The sequence below is a fragment of the Pinus tabuliformis genome, chromosome 6 (genome assembly GCF_031772625.1).
Source record: "Pinus tabuliformis cultivar Carrire ecotype Pingquan chromosome 6, CPIR1, whole genome shotgun sequence".
Taxonomy (NCBI): domain Eukaryota; kingdom Viridiplantae; phylum Streptophyta; class Pinopsida; order Pinales; family Pinaceae; genus Pinus; species Pinus tabuliformis.
In genome coordinates, this window is record NC_142292.1 from 769,568,065 (window position 1) to 769,591,433 (window position 23,369).

A 23,369-nucleotide genomic window follows, 5' to 3' on the forward strand; every position below is an offset into this window, starting at 1 on the left:
CCATCCAAGATCCAAGTCATTCGAGATTGGCCATCTCCAACCACTCTGACAGAGCTTCGCAACTTTCTAGGTCTTGCCAACTTCTACCGCAGGTTCGTGTTGGGATTTTCTCATATCACTTGGCCCTTGAGTCAAGTCACCAAGGGAGGAGCGAAAGCCAAAAAAAATTGGTCTGAATCTCAACAGAAGGCATTCACAGAGTTGAAAGATCGCCTCTGCACGACACCAGTACTCACATTACCAGACTTGCAACAACCATTTGAGGTCGAGACAGATGCCTCTGACTATGCTATTGGGGCAGTCCTCACTCAACACGGGCATCCAGTGGCATAACACAGTGAGACACATTTAGACACTGTCCGGAAGTATCCCACTTATGACAAAGAGATGTATTCCATTGTGCAGGCCTGCCGACAATGGAAGCATTACATTTTGGGGAAGGAAACGGTCATCCACACAAACCACCAACCCCTGCAATTCATACAGACCCAAGGGAAATTGCAGAATGATCGCCATTAGAAGTGGTCCACATACCTGCAACAGTTCCATTTGAATATCAGGTATAAGAAGGGTAGCACTAATAATGTTGCAGATTACCTTAGTCGACCACCGATCATGGCGTTAACCACTGTGTTCAACTCTTGTGGGCACGAGACTTCTGATTGGCCACTTCTCTACAAAAGTGACCCAAAATTCGGCCACACATACCAGACACTCTTGGAGGGTCAGCATGTTCCAGATTTTCACCTCCAGGATGCCCTGTTATGCCACCTGGGTCACCTTTGTGTTCCTTCAAGCGAGCATGCCAAGATGATTTAGGAAGCACACTATAGTCGGGCTGTTGGGAATTTTGGGGTCGAGAAAATGGTGGCAGTACTGTAGAAGTATTTCTATTGGCCGAATCTTCGACAGGATGTCAGGAAGTACATTAGATAATGCATTGCATGTGCCATTTCCAAACCAACCATCAAGAAGCAAGGCCTCTATACCCCGCTGCCTACCCCTAGTCGACCTTGGGAATCCATCTCCATGGATTACATGTCAGGCCTTCCTTCCACTAAGCATGGAAACAACTATGTTTTTGTGGTCGTCGACGGGTTCTCGAAGATGGCCATTATGGCTGCTTGCATGAAGAATATCACAACAGAAGCCACTGCTAAACTCTTCTTTGAACAAGTGTGGGTACACTTTGGGATCCCACAATCTATCATCTCAGATCGGGACAGCATGTTTCTTAGTACATTTTGGTCCAGTCTCTGGTCGATGCTCGACACCAAACTCACTAAGTCCACAGCCTTCCATCCTCAAACTGATGGCCAAACAGAGGTTGTCAACAGGATGATCGTACACATTCTGTGCAAGTACAACTCAAAGCATCCACACACATGGGACGAGAGCCTCCCTTATGTTCAGCATAGCTACAACCGGGCTCTCTACAGCTTGACTAGCCACAACCCTTTTTAGGTGGGCTTGGGATTCCAACCACTATGTCCCATTGGTGTGGCCATGCCATTTATAGCTACTCACACAGATTTGGTTCATGTCCAGTCCGAAACAGATAAGGAAAACAGCTTCATTGAGCACATCCAACATATTCGCCAGCAGGTCCATGACATTCTGGAGAAATCAAATGCCAAGTACAAGTAGCGACATGATCAACATCGGGTGCCACACAAGTTTCAGGTGGGTGAAAAAGTCTGGTTGCATTTGCAAAAGGAACGCCTTACCGGAGCCTATCAGAAACTCAGACCACTTCGATATGGTCCTTACACCATTACCAAGGTTGTGGGAGACAATGCATTTGAGCTCAGTATTCCCCCATTCCTTGGTCTGCACCCAGTGTTCAATGTGGACCGCCTTTGGCCATACTTTCCACCATTACTAGACACATCCGACATTGCAGAACAACTCACACCCACAGATTTAAATCCAGATTGCATGGAACAAGCTGTAGTAGATCAGATCATGGACACACAGATCAAGCACACTCGCCAACAGAATATCCAATTGTATCGAGTTGTCAAAGCAGGCCAACTCCTTCACCAGGGCAAGTGGCTCACCAAGGACCAAGTTCAACAGAAGTTTCCTCATCTCATGGAGGAACTCAACGCAATGGGGACCATTGCTTCCTAAGGGGGGAGGAATGATCCAGGTGGATATTGATGGCCACCTACCAAATCCACTTGGACCCCCACCATTGTTCTTTTAGCTTTTCAGTTTCCTTAATTGTAGCCCAGTTTACTATTTTTAGCAGTTTTTCGGGTCCTGAACTTCCAGAGTCGTTTTGAGGCCCTAAACAACGTTTTTTGGGAAAACTGGGAGCGACAACATGTTGCTCTTCCCAAAGTTGTAGTTCTCAGATAGATCTTTCTAACGACATACTGCGCGTGTCAAACGGAGATCGTATGCCAAAGTTATGACCTTGGGAAGTTGATGTACCAATTTACCAAATGGGGCCCACAATTTGGCGTTTCATCTTCTAGGGTTATGTTTTGGAATTTTAAGGGTTTTCCATTGTTTCTCAGCAACAAATAGGCCTTCGAGTCTCATTGTAACACAGTTCAAAGGCAGGTAGCCGCCACATCTCTTCTCAGAGATAAGCTACCATCGCCCTAGCTGGTTTATTTCCAACTCTGTTTGTAAGCATATTTCAGTATTTTACATTAATGAAATGAAGTATTATTTCTGCTGCATCTCTGTGTTTATGGTTATCTCTTTAATTTGTTGCGTTCCTGTTTAAATTCGGATCATGGAGTCCTCAATGAAGGTTGAGAGTAGCTCAAATTATTGATCTAGTTGTCTATGCCCTCCATTTTTCTCTTGAAGAGAGGTAATAATATTGAAGTTTCCCCCTATTTGGAAGGGTTGAGATGGTTCTTCAGGGAGGTTAGGTGTTCTAGCATTGCTTGTTTTTTGGAAGGGGCCTGGGGCCCATAGATATTGGATATGGTTCCTCAAAGGTTGGTCCCTAAAAGGTGGAAAGATAAGGAAAGAACAACAAAAGGGAGAGAAAGGGGTTCCATACCTATAATGGAAAGGTTCCAAGAAATACCGAGGCCTCCATAAGCTCTTTCTGCATCCACCGCTAAGCCTTTCACATGTCTCCAGATCTTGGAAATTATGCTTGCAAAATCTATGTTGGGGCATTTAGTTTCTTAGATGAGAAAGATGGTAGGAAGTTCCTGTTGGATCATCCTATGAAGAAGACGATGCTTTGAGGGGTTTTTCAAGCCCTTAATATTCCATGAGATGATCTTCATGAGGAGAGGTTTGGTTGGGTGGAGTAGGTCTCTGAGATTTGCTTATATTGGCTAGATTCCACTAGTTTGCACCCTAGGGTGTCCAACCATTGTAGCGTGGATTTCCTCCCTCATTTCTTAAATTCCTTGCCACTTTTATTGCACATCCTTGTTGGTGATGGTTTTCACTCTAAGTTGCATTTTTCTCTCTTTTTGAAGAGTCGCTACCAGGAGATGGATTTGTTTGTCAAGAATCAAGTTGGTTGCATTCTGGCAACAAATTTCTTCCATGGCTATCAGGTTGAGACCACCTAGATCAGCGAAGTCCTCATGTTTTGTCATAGGAGTGTCTTCTTCCTGAGGTTGCAAGTCTTTTGGGTCTGGGTTGTCCATGGGCTCTGAGCATTCCTTTTTATGGGGCCGCATGCAACTCTTCTGTCATGCTGGGTCTCTCTGCTGCTTGTCCTACGGTATTGTTAATGTTATCTTCCATGAGGTTTTCAAGCACTTTGAAGCTGTTGCTGGAAGAAGGTTGGCTAGGTTATGGGCTAGCGCTTTTTCTTCATGTGCCTTTGCTTGGTGGGGACTTTGGTGAAGCCATCTCCATCCATTGGACTGGTTGATCCAAGTGCATATTGGTGGCCACCCACCTATTCCACTTGGACCCCCACCATTGTTTCTTTTCAATTTCCTTAATTGTAACACAACTTATTATTTTTGGCAATTTTTTCGGGTCCTAAAATTTCGGAGCTGTTTTGAGGGACTAAAAGACGTTTTTAGGGAAAATGGAGAGACCGGAAAAGTCCCAGACCAATTTATTAGATTTTTTTTGGCCCCCTTCTTGAGATCTTCGAAACAAGGTATTATTATAGCCAAACAGAGATCGTATACCAAAGTTACGACCCTGGGAAGTTGATGCACCAATTTAACCAAACGGGGCCCACATTTTTGGTGCTTCATCTCCTAGGGTTAGTTTTTTAGATGTTTAGGGTTTTCCAATGTTTCTCAACAATAAATAGGCCTTTGAGCCTCACTGTAACACAGTTCAGAGGCATGTAGCCGCCACATCTCTTCTTAGAGATAAGCTACCATTGCCCGAGCTAGTTTATTTCCATTATGTTTGTAAGCATATTTCAATATTTGATATTAATGAAATGAAGTGTTATTTCTGCTGCATATTTGTATTTATGGTTATATCTATAGTTTAAGTTCAAATCATTGGTGGTGTTGATGTTAGACTTGGGATCGTCGAGGTGGAAGTCCCTGAACAAGTGGTCATTCTGGTGCCATTTTCTGCATCTAAATGACACATGTTCATAATCCAACATTTGGGGTCAGTCCTTGTCTTCAGATTCTAGGGCTATGACCTCTGGTCGGGAACCTGATATGTCCATGTAGACACACATTTGCGAGTATGCAACATAAATTCCTTGGTGGGTTTGTTTTGAGAGGTAGACAAACTTGCCTAGGTTGTTCCCTATGTCGTGGAGGGTTTCAAGGTCCCAGTATTCATAGGGGAGGGAGTAGAGATCCGATGCCCAAGAAAAATCCTCCTTCTCTAGGATGAAGTGGGGAGTCCATTGTCAGATGTAGATCCCTACAAATTTGAGGAAGTAAGGGTTGACCTTCTAGGACTGACTTGAGGTCATCTTGGTGGGTGAAGATGTTAGAGAAGAAACCCTTGGAGCCCAGTTTAACGTCATAGTGAGACTTGGGCTTCCACCTGAGGGAAATTCATTGGAGGGGGGTTTTTTCAGTAGGGTGGACTTCGATGAATTTGTTGATTAGTGCATAGTCCTGCATGTATTGAATGCTGTTATTCAGTCTTACTGGGGGAATGTGCAACCTGTGAATCTTTTATGATTTGGTTTTGCAAGTGCTCGTGGTCCTTTGTTCTAGTTCGAGGTTGTCCAAGGGTTTCCTGCATAACTGCATTTGCAGATTTGTCATTTAGTGGTCTATCTTAAGGGTTCTGAGTGGTGCAAGTTAGAGGCTATGGAAACTGACTCATGATTATGGGGATTGGAGGAGTCTGGGGCTCCTCTCCCAACTTGAACCATGAGCGGTGTGCTCAGTCACCGCGGGTGTGAGAGGCAACACGAGAGGAGGGGTGTAAAAGAGGAGGGGTGATCAAAGGAAGCCAAAGCAAGGGGGAGCGCAACATAGAAGAAACAACTAACCAACTACAACATGACGTGCAGTGTTGCAAGGGGAAAGCAACATTGGGTAGCTCTTCCTATGTTTAATTCCTTCTGCTTTGACAACTTCTTTATTGGTTTAACTTATGTTTCATGGTTGCTAGTATGTAGTGCTCATAACACAATGGGGGAAAGTGCTAGTTTTGGCCTTGCTGACTCTCGATGGTTATTGGACCTTGCTCGAAATCATTTTTTTCCTCCCCTCAATTGCTCCATTTCACTAGAAGTCATCACAAACTTCCCTAACAATTCATTTCTCTCTAGGATTTGCCTATATTTGGCTTTCTAATTGACAATCCTCTTGGTTTTTGGGTTCTCTAGATGATATTTTTATCTTGGTCCCTAGCAACATGGTGCAACATGCCCCGACAAAGGATGCGCTACCACTAAGGGTTTTGTGGAAGAGGTCCTCATGGTTGACCGTGAGCCCAAACCCAAGTTCAAGATGCAATAGCCATTTTTCACTCCTCCACTCCTCCGTAAATTCAAGAGGAAATTCCTCAGCTTGAAACCTTGACCACTGATGATAAAAAACCCTGCTTAGATTCAAAAATTCAAGATGAAGTAGCCAATTGGGTTCTTGATCCTAGACATACTAGGGGAAGATGGAGCCAATACTTGAATTCCATTACCCTCCAATTGCAGATGAAGGCACTCTTGGGTAGAGTCTTGAAGGAGAAACATGAAGATCACAATGATATAATATATCTCTTGAACGAAATCCAATGTGTTCAACGTTACCAATGCTCCTTGTTAGGGTGGTTTAGGTAACTTGACACGATCAAGTTATCGGTGGTTTTCAAGCTCCAGTTATATGAAAACTCATGGTTTTTCCAATGGTATTCATCTATGATGTAGCCTATTTAAACACCGATCAAACTCACGTTAATTCGTCCTGCTAGCTAGTGGGATCAAGCAACAATGTCATTAGATACCACCACTTCTCCCAATGCTCTGTTATCCTAACATTTGGTATCAGAGCAAAAATTAATGGAAACATTCTTGAGATAAGCAATGTGATGGTCTATGGAGTGGTCTGTAGAAGAAGTTGATCTGATGTAGTGGTGATTTGGCATAAGGTGTAGTGTCACAATAATACGATAAGAATCTGCAACGAAGCGATGGTGAGAAGGGCCAAAGTAACCATCAATGGGTAAAGATCACAACTGATCATGATAATCAAGAAGGAGAAAATTTATGAACATGATATGTGCACCAAGTCTAAAATCTGAGCCCTTTTGGACTTGATTTGCTAGAAATTTGTGTGCAATAGAGATGTTGCACTGTTGATTTACCAAAGAGCTGTAATTTTTGAAGTTACAGATAAGAGTCACTCCACACGTGTTGAGTGAGTCAAAGGAGGTGGTGAAAGTCTCTGAACCTATGGATATAAGAGGAAACTAAATCGAGATTTGACTTCCAAGTTAGGTGAAAAGAAGCAGATAAGACAGAGGTTGTGTCTTGGAGTTCTCATGGCAATGACAGAATAGAGGAGCTTGTAGTACTCATATTGGACTCCTTGCACAAAGAATGGAGGCTTGTGGTGTGAACATGTTCATCCATAAAGTGTTGAGTGCGTAATGGAGTGACCTACAAATTGCTTAAAGAGGAAATGAGAAGACCAAAGGAAGCAACACAATCATTGAGTGCAATGTTGCTATAGGTATGGTGTTTGAATGGGAGCTAGGAGAATAATTAGTGTTAACATGATCTTGTTTTTTTATTATTTGTGTAAAGCGTGCATGCCTGTTTTGAATAAAAACCCTCATAGAAGTGGAAAGTGGCAACTACAACAATGATTTGACTAATGATTGCGGGTGAAAAGAATGAAAGAAAATTATTTTAATGTCCACAAGGCTAAAGATAGCCTATGGGACAAATTGCTTCTTCATCTAGTTGATGTATTCAACCCTTTTCCTATGTAGCCTCACAATAAATGATCCCATCTTCTCGATAAAACCTTTGCTAAATAGATTATCCCAAGAGCTAGTTGCCAAAATATTTGCATAACTTTCCCGTTGTCTTTGAAGACCTCACATTCTAAAATGAAATGCTTTTCTGTTTCCACTTTTCCGAAAGAACAAAAATACATACTCTTTCCTCCCACACTTCTTTTGGCCTTTTCGAGTGCCTTGTTTCACAGTGGTTTCACAACGGAGTTGATGAGAATTAGTCCTTAACTGAGTAACACGAATTTTGGATCTCCAAGAAATATTGGCCTCTATGTACACTTTTTGTTGATGAATACATCCAAAGACACTTTTTGTTGGCCAAAATGCTCTTAAGAATACATCCGATGGATACCACGCGAAGTTGAACATGGGTGGTATATATATCAGAACCAAGGACAACACTGTGAAGGCATAAACTATGTTCATGCAATGTAGAGGGGTGAGCGATGATGAAGACAAAGGAAACATTGTTGTTTCAGGTTGATTAAATATAAGTGCACTCCCAAAGGTTGTGATCAATAATAATAGATTGATTAGGGATTTGAGGAAGAGTTGGTCACCTCTGTGCAATTGAGCAAGGGAATTATGCAATGTAGCTAGGAAGTGGTGCATGTATTGAATGGAGTACCTGGCTGTAGAGATAAATCAAGTAATGAAAAGGCAAGTGAGCATGCAATAGAAGTGTCTAGAAAGTACAGAAAAATACAAGCAAGATAGAATGGTCCATGAGGAGGCTTGAAAAAGGCACTGAGAAATGGTGCAATTGAAAAAAGAAGATGAAATTATGACCTAAGAATGAGCCGTTGCGATGTCTAGATATACGAGAGCGAGGTTAATGCATAGATTGAGGAGAACCCAAGGATCGTGAAGATCATGATGCAGACGCAGACCAGTGATGCAATAGAGAAGCTACCAGGAAAGCATTGTGTGGCTATGGTAGACAAGATAAAAGAGAATGACAAAAGCTATGAGTACAGGTTGTGTTGCAAAGCCAAGTCGAGGTATGGATCAGATAAGATAAAGAAGTTGAGAGAGTGGTCACATGGATGAATAGAACAAAGATAGAGTAAATGGTGCTGATGTTTAGTGAAGTAGTTGGTGTACGATGTGTGAACACCCTAAGGGTTTTGGTCCAAGGCATTTCCTTAGGAGGTTGTAAGACCTGATGTTCAGGCAGACATGTCGCACGAGAGAATCCAGTGTTGTAAGGCCTTAAGAGTTTGCTTAGGAATACATGTAGTGTAGTGGCACATGAAGTCATCAAGTTGTGGAATAGACCACGTGGAGAGGTACCAAGGTCGTAGGTGTATTGGTATCCTGGCTTGAGGGGGGGAATGTGATATCTCATGTTAGATGGTTGCTGAACCATATATGTGAAAAGGTGTTCTAGATAACTAGCTGATACAACGACTAGTTACCCATGTAATTCGATAGACATTTTATTTTTTATTTTTTATATGGACTTCAAACGAAAATGGTTAGGACTAGATTAATCTCCCTAAGTCAAGTTTAAGGGGGGATTGTTAGGGTGGTTCAGGTAAACTTGACTTGGTCAAGTTATTGGTGGTTTTTCAGGCTCCAGGTATATGACAACCCATGCTTTTTCCCATGGTATTCATCTCCAATGTAATCTATTTAAAGATAAAACAAACTCATGTCAAGTCGTTCTGTTGGCCAATGAGATCAAGCGACGATCTTATTGGACACCACCACTTCTCTTGGTGCTTTATGATCCTAATGCTCTTGTCTTGCTAGTTTGGATGCTTGGATTGCTCACGTAGAACACCATCTCTAATGTGGTCTGAAGCCTCCAACACCAACATGAATTAGTGATCTAGATTCGTCCTTAGTTACTTCATCTAATTCTTATGTTCTCTTTAACCACTTGATGCTTTTCTTTTACTTATTGTAGTCCAATTTATGTCAGTTGTTATGAACTTCATAGTGATAGTTGTTGACATTTTGAAACATCTAAACTATTGTCCATAATCAACTATGATCAAACATAACATAAACAATAATATCTAATATTGTATAAAAATATTTTGAAACAATATAATTTCAAATTTACAAAATATATATATATATAAATCTTAACAACAAATAAATATTTTGATGCTTATAATATATTCATGTCTATTAACCTTTATTATACTAATATTTAACTCCATTCCAATAAAATTTAAACAAAAATCTTATAACCATATTATTATACTAATATTTAACTCCATTCCAATAAAATTTAAACAAAAATCTTATAACCATATTAAAAAATACACCAATAATTTTACCGCACTTTAAATTGTCAAAAACTAACTCCAATTTTCCCTTTCAAAACAACAGATCCTCTTCGTTTGGTTTTGTATGACAATACTTCGAACTAAGAAAAAGCAGGCGGAAGAAAAATTCTCTCACTTCATGGCTCTCAGGACTTTCTTAACCCGGCTTCCTATTCGTACCAAATCCCCTGCATGCCCCGGCTTTCTTCAGCTATTCTCGCCATGGCCTCATTCTTGGAAGTTCAGAAGAAGCAGTAGCATAGGATCCCGACTCAGTACCAAAGCTTCCAGCAATGCAATCGATCAGGCTGTGCCGCAGCATCTCTCTCTGTCTGAGTTGTGGCGTCTCGGTTACATCCCGGAAGTAGAAGGAGCCGAGAGGGCCAACGAGTCGCAGGAAGAAGGTAGAAGCGTAGAAGAAGACGGTCCCGACCAATGGAAGCGAAGAGGAGCCGAAATTCGCCGAGAGATTCTTCCCATCACGCGCTTTGTCAAGAACATCCTCCATTCTAAGAGGCAAGCCCTCCGCACCTCCTCTGCTCTGCTGAATTTAGCCGTTTAGCAGTAATATTTCTTCATGGTGGGAGAATGTGCGGAATAGACTATAAAATGGTGTGATGGATGAGAATTAATGCGAAGCCTTATTGACAAACTTCTGCCAATGTTTTGCATTTTCATGGGATTTTTTAATTTCTTTAACGGTAGAATTCCAACGTTGGGGTTTCTAGGTTGATGGTATCTGCTCTCTTGGTTCCTTCCAATTGTTTGTTGTGTGTCCTGGAGTGTTTGTGTTTGAACATAAATACCTTTTTATTCAGAAAAATATTATTTCACATTGGTTGATAGAAGTAGTCCAGGACCACATATATAGTTCTAATATACTATAATTCTTATGCTATTGAGGGCAACCACAAAGGAATGTTGCCTCCTATAATGAAATGATGGATTGTTGATTCATGATGGATTGGCTGTGGTGTGATTACGCTTATTGTTAAGCTCATTAGCATGCCAAAAATTTAAAAATTCTCTCATTAACAGTACTGCATTGTAAACCTTGAATGAGTTGGCTCTTCAAAACATGGTGCCTTTAGTACAAGAGATAAGGAAATTCAATTAGCCTGGGCTACATAAATGGATTGACGAAGAGTGTGGTGCACATTCCGTCTCTGCCTACATCAAAATCAAATCAACCAGGTCAGACAGTGAGATTAGATGCATCCACAAATTTATGAAACATGGTGATTTTAGTACAAGAGAAGGAAATTCAATCAGCCTGGGCTACATAAACGGATTGATGAAGAGTATGCTGCACATTCCATCTCTTCCTACATGACAACCAAATCAACTAGGTCACATAGTGATTGGGCACTCTTTACTTGTATTAGATGCATCCACAAATTTATGAAACTTGGTGCATTTCAAATTTATGAAACTTGGTGCATTTAGTACAAGAGATAAGGAAATTCAATTAGCCTCTGGGATGTTGATTTTTTGTGTAGCATTGGGAGGTATTCCCACATGCCAAAAAGGCCTCCCAATTCAGCCAAGGAAAATTATGAAAATGGAAAATTAAAATTTATATGGTCGGGCTTCATGTATGCCCAAAAGTGTCAAGTCGGCCCCACAAATGAGTGGGTGTGACTTTTAGTCAAGACCCACCCATTTGACAAATATAAATACACAGAGACTACCTCATTTTGACCTCACAAAACAACATATCTTCCGAAGCAGCTGTAGAGAGGAGCAGATTAGAGGATGAATTGACCAAGTATGACCATATTTGAAGTTTGAATAGAGTTGACCATTGACCTGATGTTTGATCGAGTTGACTGGCTGTATTTGACTGAGATTTATGGCTGGCTTTGACCGCAGAAAAGAGCCTGAGTTTGACCACAGTAAAGGGCAGTTTGACTGTAGGTCTGAAGTTGACCACAAGAGATAGGTTGACCAGGCTGAAAGTTGACCAGAAGTAACTATTTTGGGGTTTGACCAATGTTGACTAAATTGGAATTTTGACCAGGTTTGATTGGTATCTTGGACTTGGATTTTAGCATAGATTTCTAGAATATTTTTGAATTGTAAATATCGCTGAAGAACAATTTCTCCTTAGAAGAATTGTTGCTGGGTTTTTCCCTAGGTTGGGTTTTCCTAGGGTAAATTTTGTTGTCTCTATTATGCATGACTGTCCCTTTATGATCCTACTGTTTTCATTGCATTACTGTTGAGATTTTCTGTGTATAGTTGCTTAATAATATATCACAAGATAACTTGATTGGAAATCATTGGAATGTAATTACCAGATCAGAAAATCAGTTTCTACTGTGCATTGTTGTATAAAATTCAACGTGGTATCAGAGCCTTGATAAAGGAACAACCATTGAAATATCTTGAAGAGGCTGAGTTTAGGAGAAGCCAAGTAGAAGAAGAATGACGCCTGGTCTGAGCCAAAAATTTCGGCCCTCCAGAGGCCTGTTTGGACCGAGTTTTTAAGGCAGCCAAAAAGCTTGTTTAGGGCACAGGAGGTGGCAAATTGACAGCAGAAGGAAGGCTGAATTTTGATGGATGTCTAGGCCAGATTACAGAGATCATTAAGGGCTTGTTTAGAGGGCAGTTTGAGGACCTCTTGTGATGCATTTTAAGGGAATTTGAAGGGATGATTAAGGTTGGTTGCATGGCACCTCCAAGGGCAGAACTCAGGAGCCAAGGAGGTATTCTAAGGTGGCAGAAAGTTTGACAAGCATGACCAGACTTCCTACAAATTAATTTGAGGTATGAATCTTTTGTTGAATTGATACTATAAAAAATAAGGACAGGTACCTGAAATTGATCAATGGTCTAATTCCAGTCTAGGGATAATCCGCTTTTGTGGAATGACCTGAATTTTGAGATTATGCTTTAGACATTCTATAGTATGGATGATAACTTATTTTCAAGCATGACATGTGGTGTGATGACAAGCAAAATCCTACATTTGACATGTAATCAAACCCTTGTTTATTCTTCATGTTAGATATGGCTAACTTGATTATATGGAATTTAACTAAGTACATCTCTCTGATTTGTCCACCAAGGAAGAGCCAGAGGGAGCTGAGGAGAAAGGCTCTTTCACCTACTTTTATAAAGCAAGAAAAGAGCCTATCATAACTCTTGTATTAAAGTATGTGCCTCTCTTTGCAATCTTTATGGTTGTATGGTATAAGAGTTGGAAGACTTAGGGTTTGTAAACCCTAGAAGACTTGGAAGTTATGGCTTGTATTGAAACCTTGGATGAAAATGTCCTAGGGTTTGTGAGATAAATCCCTAGAGCAAGACCTAGAGTGTTGGATGCAAGTGGATTTGGTGTGATAGCACGAGGATGAATTGGTATTGATGCTAGCTCGCTGTTGGGCCTTTGGTATGGCTAGATAACTCGATGAATCCACAGGATGAAGAAACCCTAGCTCTTTGCAGAAAAAGGAAAGCAACATGCATCAAGTTTCAACAACTAATGTTGAGGATGGGGATGAGCATCCACCTTAGAAGAAGACAAGGAATTCAAGCTTGATGAGATTGCAAATGGACTTCATTGATTTTTGCAAGAGGCAAGGATCAAGAGGGAGCCAACAATTCCATACAACTCTCAACAATTTAATCAAAAGATAAGTAATTCATATCTTTCTCCCTTGATTATTATTATTTTTATTTAGTTAGCTTCTTGTCCTTTCATTTTTTTTTATATGGCCTTGATATTTCTTTTTTACTTTCATTATGAATTTTCTTTTTCCATGACCTCCTGAATGAGGTTTATGAAAAAAAATAGGTCCATTGCGAACACTGCCATTACATAGGTGGTAACATCAAGAAGTACAAGGCAAGGTTGTGACAAGAGGGTTCTCCTAGTAAGGGAGAGTGGACTACGAGAAGATTTTTGCTCCTGTCACAGATGGTCGTATTTTTAAGAATGTTTAGAAGAAATTGTACAGATTAACATCCAGGATCATGTTTGACAATAGGAAGAGCTTCTTGTTCCAAGGGAGCTGATACTCAGGTAAAGTGGAAGGAGCAACCTTCCAAAAAGATATCATGGGATTGATATTGTCAGACTAGATGCATAGAGACAGGTCTCTAGGAGCAATGTATTTTCCCAGAGTAGACCTTAGCAGAAGGACTTGCTTGCGTGACAGAAGGAGCAACAATGGTAGGAGTATTTACTTCCATGATAGAGGGAGCAACCAGGACTACCACAAGAAGACCTACTTCATTGTCAGAGGGATTTTGGCCTCAGAGATTGAAATGAAGGAAATTGGCTGATACACTATTTCTTGGGATTGGAGGTTCAAATTTGGTGAATCTCACGATGTACAAGCATTTGCTTGGATTCATGATGTACTTGGTTAACAATAGACCATATATGCACTTTGTAATAAATACCTTGAACCAGCTTATGGTTGAGCCGAGGCATATATAGTGGGTAACAACAAAGCATGTGGTACCTATGTTGTACAATTGGATGCGATTTGAGATATGTCTAATGAGGTGAAGTGAGTATTTGCAATATCACAAGTCATGAAGTAGTGAGGCTTCAAACGCTTAAGGTCATGGTCGGGTCACTTCATCTGAGACATGATGCAAAGAGAAGCAATAGATTTCCAATACGTATTGTTAAATTTAGGTATGTTCTATGCTTAGCGCAATTTACTTCAATTTTTCATATTAGCCCGATGACAATATTCAGATTAGCAATCACATCAGCATGATAGTAAAGTGCAAATAGAACATAAACATAAACATCAGAAGACAAGCCAACACAAGAGGACACAAGATGTGGCACCAACCAAGGACAAACCCCAATGTGGGGAAACCCTTGATCAATTCTTCTTATATTCTTCAATAGTTCAGCAGAGAGAGAGATAGTACAAATACATTTGAAGTCAACACTTTGACTTGCCAAAATAAGAGATCAGACATCAGAGATCTTCACCATGAAGATGACACAATGAGGTTGTAGATCTGATGACAAGGACTGCAGTTCTGAACTCAGGTGAAGGCATACTTATCAGTCCTCATTCTTCAACTGATTCTCCAAGGTGATTCCATCACCATGCTGCACCTTGCTAGCTGACTAATCCTCAACGCAATAATACTAACCCATGACAATAGCTCTGTCCATCTCATATTACAGCAACATCATACAACCCTCCAATAGTCATCAAAATAGCCTTAGATCTCAGCAGTATTATCTCACAAGACAACTCCTAGATTATGCTGAAGATCTGGGCATATATAGGCCCTCATACACTCATACGAAATGCTTGACTGTGGTGTTATGGCCTACGGCCTAACACACAGTCTTCAGGCAACATATTCATTATGCTTGTCCCTTTAATAACACCCCAACAGGTCTGATACTATGCTCCTCTAACTCTGTCCTCTTGCAAGAAGAAACCAACCTTGTACTGTCATAAAAGAGATGTGCAAATCATGCCACTTTCATGTTGACAACCTGCTGGGATTAGGGTACTTTAGGTCTCGGTTAGGCCTTCTCTATACAACGTATAGGGGCCTCTTTGGACAATGATTAGGTCCACCTTTAACTGTTGATTTAGGGCCTCCTCATTACAGTGTATAGGGCATGTTTCACTACTGATCAATCCTCCTTTCTCTGCGGCTAGATTGCTCCTTGATTGGACAGCGAATGAGGGCACTTCAAGAGCAGCAAATCAGGCCTGCGGTTAGGGCACTTAGGACTGCGGATATGAACCTCCTTTTAGGCCTCCTTCACTATGATTAGGATAGTGGCTAGATGCTCCTCTTGGTTGCGGATTAAGGCCTCCCCTTTTACTGCGTATAAGTACCTCCTCTTGCTGCATACAAAGTTACAAACTCTCATTCGTTGCGGCTTAGGGCACCCTTAAATGCTGCCGCTAGGGCACCCTTAACTGCAGCTAAGTCTCTTCATTATCTGCGTCTAGGGTAAGACTAGTATCCTCCCATTAGGACTACGGCTAGGGCTCTTTTGGAGCTTCCTTTGGCAACGTATAGAGGCTCCCTTAAAGCTTCTCCTTGCTGCGTAGAAGAGCTTCCTTTAGGACAGCGTAGGAGCCTCTCTTCATTGTGATAAGACTCCTCCATGATTGTGTCTATAGGTCCCGCGTCTAGATGTCTCATCACTGTAATTTAGGGCAGCGTAGAGATCTCTCCATGACTGTGGCTAGGGCACTCCCTCTAGATCTCTCTTTCATCAAAACCCAAACAAAATGAAGAGAGAGATCACAAGAGGTGTGTGTGCAAAATGACTTGAAGACCTCTTCTATTTATAATAAAACGTTGAGGATAGATGGGGGTAATTTGGTTGCTGGCCGACCTTGACGAATTGTCACATAACACAAATAAATTCATATCTCCATGAATACATGTCGGAATCGGATGATCTTTAGATCAATCCTACACCTCTCGACGAGAGGAATCCAAGAAAAATATTAGCTGCCATAAATAAGATGACTCGCATGGAGTTTGGCCCTAGTTGCCAATTTTAACACATATCCACAATTAAGTAGATTTGTGGACAAATACGAGCTTAGTATGATGCTGAATGTGTCCCTCATTAGAAGGGAATGATGAGGTCTTTGCAGGATTGGGCTAACCATCTCCTAAAGCCATAAAGGACTTTGGTTGGGTCATAAAGGACTTTGATCAAGAGGAGATGAATACATTCACCTTTAAATCTAGAAGGACTTGGCTATGTCATAAAGGACTTTGACTAGAAAGATGAATGGCCCAAGGTAAATTATGGGGGAAAATTGTAGGATACATTCACCTCTGAAGCCAGAAGGACTTGGTTAGGTCGAGAAGAGGTGAATGTCCTAGGGAAATTATAGGATTGGACATATCTTTTCCTTAGAAGCTAGAAGGACTTGGCTATGTCGACCCAAGGTGATAGATGTAATTCACCTTTAAAGCTAGCTAGGTCATAAAGGACTTTGACCAAAACCATGAATGTTCTAAAGGAAAATTCTCTCCTAAGAAACTAGAAGAACTTGGATGCCAGAAGGACTTGGCTAGGTCATGACTAGAGGAGATTGATACATTTGCCTAAGGAGCCATAAAGGACTTTGGTCAAAAGCTGTGGATGCTTGTGTACATATGAGAGAGTTACATTGCCCACTCCATGATGGAGTTATTTTATAGACATGCATCAACATGACTAGCTCATGAACTTTTCTTAAGGAAGGAGAAATTTCAACAAGGGAAATCTGTTGTAGAGAATATCTCCCTCACTAAGAGTTGATTTTTTGTGTAGCATCGGGAGGTATTCCTGCATGCCAAAAGGCCTCCCAAGTCGACCAAGGAAAATTATAAAAATGGAAAATTAAAATTTATATTTTTGGGCTTCATGTAGGCCCCAAAGTGTTAAGCCGACCCCACAAATGAGTGTCAAGTTGGCCCCACAAATGAATAGGTGTAACTCTTGGTCAAAACCCACCCATTTAACAAATATAAATACACAAATGCTACCTCATTTTGACCTCACACAACAACAACATATCTTCTGAAGCAACTACAGAGCAGCAAATTAGAGAATGAATTGACCAAATTTGACCATATTTGAAGTTTGACTAGAGTTGACCATTGACTTGCTGTTTGATCAAGTTGATTGGCCTAGATTTTTGGTTGACTTTGACCACAATTATAGGCTGATTTTGACTGTAGAAAAGAGGTCGAGTTTGAACACAATAAAGGATAGTTTGACTGTAGGTTTGACCACAGGGGTTAACCAATGGTCCGAAATTGACCGCAAGAGATAGGTTGACCAGGTCAAAATTTGACTAAAAATAACTATTTTTAGGGTTTGACCAGCGTTGGCTGATATGGAATTTCGACTAGGTTTGATTGGTCTCTAGGACTTGGATTTTAGCACAGATTTCTAGAATATTTTCGAATTGTAAATATTGCTGAAGAACAATTTCTCCGTAGAAGAAAAGTTGCTGGGTTTTTCCCAAGATTGGGTTTTCCCAGTGTAAATTTTGTTGTCTCTATTATGCATGGCTGTTTCTTTATGATCCTACTATTTTCATTGCATTACTGTTGAGATTTTATGTGTATAATTGCTTAATGATATATGTGACATAATATAACCTAATTGGAAATCATTGTAAAGTAATTATCATATTAGAAGATCAATTTCTACTGTGCATAGTTGTAGAAAATTCAACACGTGACATGTTTAACGTTATACAATAGCCTAAGTGAGAAAAAATTTCCAATGAATTAGCTATTCAAAAATGGAGTAAACAACCTCCACATCTTGCTCCAATGGCCTACTTGTTCAGAACTATGGCCTAAGATATTTCACCCTTTCAAGCTTTCTTGTGCCCTCTAGCATCATGTCTAAACGATGGGCTACATAAGCGAATTACGAAGAGAGTGGTGAACATTCCATCTATGCCTACATCACAATCTAATCAAGTAGGTCATACAATGATTGGGCACTCTTAACTTGGATTCAATGCATCCACAAATTTATGAAACATGGTGCCTTTAGTACAAGAGATAAGGAAATTCAATAACCCTCTAGGGCATGTTATGTGTTAATTGTCCAAGAGTTTGAGCTTGGTGGTAAGCAAACCCACACATCATCATCATAGGATATTTTTTCTAGAACAAGATGGAATGTATAGTGTTCAATGAATTCTTCTTTTTCTTCATAACCAACATCCCAACACTTCTAAAATTGTATGATCAAACTTGCAACTAAAGATATCATCCCAACACTTGCAAAATTTCATGATCAAACCTGCAAGTCAAGATATCTCCTTTGAAATACAATCATAAAACCACTCCAATACTTCATTATCCAAGGAACAAACACATGTTTTCATCATGACATGCTCATGAATAATGTTAAATATTGAAATGAATTCAAAAGATGTAATATGTAGTGGAATAGAATCGATATGTTTAGGAAACTTTGGAATGTGCTTGTCCCAAACTAGATCAATGAATTGATTAGGATACCTCCGGATATTTGAGAAATCTAATGGATCAAACTATAATTTCACCTGTCATTCTTCTAAGAATGTCATACTTCTTTACTTCAAATCTTCAATATGATACATTGATATGAAATTTGAAAAACATATAATTATCACATTTCATTTCCATAGGAGTGGAGTTACTAGGTGAGTCTTAAAATGCTTTCAAATCTATTGGATTCCCTCACCTCTACAAATGACAAGTTCACTTTATATCTCTTGGAAAAGGGCTTCACTCCTTCGTGGAGTCTTTAGATGAGAATAAGATCTTCACTTAAGTGCCCTCATCAAATTACAACCAATCTATTGAACCTTGGGAATTGGACTTTGTCCTTTGAAATCACACCAATTTGTTACCTCCCAGACCTGGACTCAAAGATATTCAAGTCCTTGAATGAAGTGCAACCTTAGATTCACTTAGGAATATTTCCCATTGTCACCACAAGAATGCTTTCTCTTAATCTAGGCTAGTGTAATGTCCCTTTCCGGAGAGGGATATTGATTTAATTGTTCAGTATCACTTAAGAAGAAAAACAAAATTATAAAATGAAAGTGAATAATTAAAGATAAATTATTTTATATTATTTTATTATTTAACCAATGTGTTGATATGGTAAAAAAAGAGAATATTTTATTGATGTATTGATTCGGTCAAGGAAGAAAATGTTATAAAAGGAGATTGAAGATCACTCCTTGATCATGCATTGGTTATTGATTTTGATAATTGTTTCAGGAGCTCTAGTAGCTTACTGTGTGAGGGGAAACCCTTGTGGAGATCCCAATTTCGGTGGTGAAACTATCCACCCTAGTTGGTGGTGATTAGTTTTGGTGCTAAAACATCCATCCTAGCTAGTCAAGAGGGAGAACCACTTCAGGTTCTTCATTGTCCCTTAACGGAGGAAGGAGGATAAAATCACAGTAGTTTCTAGAAGTTCAGAGAAATAAATTTGTAGCAACTCGCATCACTATGAGTGGGCTGAATTGTCTTCTAGGGGACAATCTACCAAGTTTTGTCAAATAATTTAATGTAAATCTTTCTGAGTATTTTAATAAAAGTTGGTTGGGTTTTTGGCTTTGGTATTTTTCTACAAAATTTTGTGAATCATGGTTTCCCAATTTATTGTTGGAATTTATAAAAATTTCAGCAAAGTTATTTCTAGCAATTTTTTGAAGAAACTTTTGGTAGGAAAATTATAAATTAATAAAAGGGATATTTCAGTGGTATCAAAATTGTTTTTCCTGCCATCTTGTGGGGTTTTTAGTATAGAAAAAAATGCTTCCAAATTAGTGGTAGTGGGAGTTAGTTTCCAAAATAGAAAATGTGAAAGTAGAAATTTTGCAAGCCTTAGAAAACTATAACAAGAACCTCACAAAGGTGATAGAGTAGGTTGGAGCATGGGCATTATCAGTTGAGACTAGCAAAAGGAATTATTACAAGGTAGGAAATCATAAAGACCATGCAATAATAAAGAGAAGAAAAAATTGTAGGTCCAAAAGCGATAGAGCTGCAACTAAAGCCCATCCTTTGGATGAAATTGAGGCGTCACCTTCTAAGGTTCGTAGAATGGGCATTCCTTGTACGCTTGAAATTGAAGTAGCCCAGGAGGCATTTGCATTAGTTCTTAGAAGGGCATACTCAAATGAGAAGTGTTACAGTCTTGATGAAAAGATTCCCAACTCTATTTCTGAAGAGACTAAGGAAAGAATCAAATATCTTACAAAAGGCCTTTTTGAACAAAGGAGAAAATCAAGATGCTTAAGGAGTCCATATTATAGCAAGATCACAAGCTTAAGGCCTATGGCTCTAGGAATGCGAGGACAATTGCTAGCCTTGCCAAATTTGAGGGACATTTAGAAGTGCTAAGGAGGCAACAACAGAAATCCACTTTTGAGTTGTGGAGAAACCCTCTTCAACAATACATAGACAAGGCTTGCAACACCATAAGTCCACATGAGTGGTTTTCCAACCCACATATAGATGAATTGATGACACATAAGAGTGGGATGGATGGCTGGTATGAGGAAGCAGGAGCCCAATATTGAATTTGCTTCTACAAGATGACTATATTAGTATTCCAATTATCATTAGAGTAGCGTAGTGGAGGCATGATGGAATTCCAATCTGGCAATGGGATCCCAGTGGATTACTGCACCATGTGACAAAGTTTGACAAAGTGATCAGGGTTCACTATATTTTATAGATGCAGCAGGGATTCTTCAAATTCATTTGGGATCTCGGAATTGACACACATGTTCGGATTGCCTAGGGACAAGCAATCTCGGGAAGGGAAGGTTGTAATGCTCTTTTAACCATCGAAGCTAATCGCCACTAGCTAGGGTGTATAGTTTCAACATCGAAGCCGGGAATTGCACAAAGGTTTCCCCTCGCTCAATAAGCTACTTAAGCTCCAAGTAAATTCACAATCAATTCTCACATACATTTCCTCAACCCTTCGCCTTATTTTATAACTTTTTTCCTCCTCAAAATACCATGGGTGGTTATCAATACCATGGGTCACTTTATTTTCTAAAGTGACTTACCACCTTTCATTTAATTATTAAATCAATATATGATAATTAGTTGGTCGACCCCATTTTTTCTTAACAATAACCTACGAGGATCAAATAGGTTTTTGAGTCATCTCCCTATTGCTATGGATTGGAAAGGGACGTCACAATCATCCCTTCCCTTTTGCTTGTCCTCAAGCAACTACAAATTGGGATGCTGCAATACCAGTTCGCCTTCCCAAGTGGCTTCTTCAATAGGTAGGCCGTTCCATTTGACTAAATATTCCTTGATAGTCTTGCTCCTTAATTTCCTTTCCTTGGTGTCTATGATCTCTTTGGAATTAGGACCAATTGCCCCTCTTTGTCCAATTAAGGTAGTTGGAGAACGTAGAATGGCATTTTTAAGGAATGTCCCTCAAATGGAGCTAAGAATGGGGAATCACACCAATCATGACTTCCATGTGGTGGGATTAGTTGATACCAATGTGGTGTTGGGAATCTAATGGCTCATTTCCATAGGAAAACACTGGAATAATTATTGCACTATGGAGATGGAGTTCGTCACACTAGCCAGACAATAGGTGCTATTGAGAGGGACTGATGATGCTTCGAGAGTGGTCACAACCAAAACTATGGAAGGTATAATTCGACATGTTGACATAAAATGGGCTGCACAATGCATGGTAACAAAGTAGAAGCTCTTAGATAATGGTAGGCAATACCCAGTAGACATTCAAGCACTATTAAGCAAGCATCAGAAGGTATTAAGAGAAATCCCACTAGGTAGACCTCCAGACAGGGGATTCGAGCATACAATAGAACTGAAAGATGTTGAATTTCTACAAGATGTACAGTAGAATACATTTTTCCTTTAGATAATTACTTCCTAATGATTTCCAACCGTTATTTTATGCCACTATTATCATTGAGTAATTACACTTCAGAAAATCTCAATAGTAAATACAACAAAAACAATAAAGATCATAAAAAGGCAACCATGCACAATAGAGACAATATTTTACCCTAGAAAACCCAACCTTGGGAGAAAATCCAACAACTTTTATTTAGGAGAAATTATTCTTCAGCAAGGTTTACAAATCAACAAAGTTTGTGCCAATATACTAGTCAAACCTAGTCAAACAACAAAATGACACTGGTCAAAACCAATCAAACCAACTCAGTCAACCCTAGTTAAAGAGTCTAACTTTGAAGTCAACTTCGGCCCTGTGGTCAATGGTCAACAAACATGCGATTAACTTGCACGTGCGACCTTCTTGTAGTCAATCGACGGTTGGTCAAACCTTCAGTAAACGCTAAACGGACTACGGTCAAATCTTAGGTCAAACAACTCAGTCGAAGCAATTCAAAGTTCGGTCAAACTTGTCTTCCCTCTCCACACATGTGGTTGTTCAAGAGAGATAAGGGAATGGTGAAGAGATAAGGGTTTTGATGGCACCCATGGTTTTCAATGTTCATTACAACTGAGGATGCTGTGAGAGAGTGTATTTTTTAATTTTTCCTCCTCCAAGCTCCATCGTCTAGGGTTTTAGTGTCCGCGACTCCATGCAAGCTATTTTGAACTCCAGGCTTCCAACGCCACTAGAGTTCGAAGTTGATTACTATCAAACTTAAAACCATTTACGAAGGGTTTGTCACCACATTTTGAGTAATGATTTTTGAAGTGATTCTCAATGTTGACTAGCATTAATTTAGGTCTAAAACTTCTAGGTGAGATAAGTGGCTAGCACTAGTTCAGTTCTAAAACTCCCTGTTGAGGTAAATGCCTCGTTCCTTGTATACATGTGTTCAGTGACATATATTTTCATTTTTACATTTATTTATTATACACTTTTTAATTTTTTTTAGTATATCGAATTTAATGCCAAATTTTATTACAATTTTGTTAAAATTGGCAACTAGGGCCAAACTCCACATGGGTCATCTTATTTATGACAACTGATATTTTTCTTGGATTCCTCTCTCCGAGAGGTGTAGGATTGATCTAAAGATCATCCGATTCTGACATGTACAAATGAAGTTATGAATTTATTTTGATTATGGTCAAATTGTCAAGGTCGGCCAACAAACTTATGTAGGCTCAAAAGCCCAACAATCACGTCTATTCATCCTCAACGTTGCATATAAATAGAAGGTGACTTAGCCTCATTTGGACACACTCATC

General features: G+C 39.8%; 1 protein-coding gene across 1 annotated transcript in view; it reads left to right on the forward strand.

The window, feature by feature from the left end:
* The first annotated feature begins 9,724 nt into the window (after positions 1-9,724).
* The window catches only part of LOC149260998 (uncharacterized), an 87,070-nt gene continuing 73,425 nt past the window's right edge, over positions 9,725-23,369 (forward strand). The window contains exon 1 of the mRNA XM_089380983.1: positions 9,725-10,184. Within this exon, the coding sequence (XP_089237109.1) occupies positions 9,754-10,184 (431 nt within the window). The 5' untranslated portion in view covers positions 9,725-9,753. The remainder of the gene's footprint in view (positions 10,185-23,369) is intronic.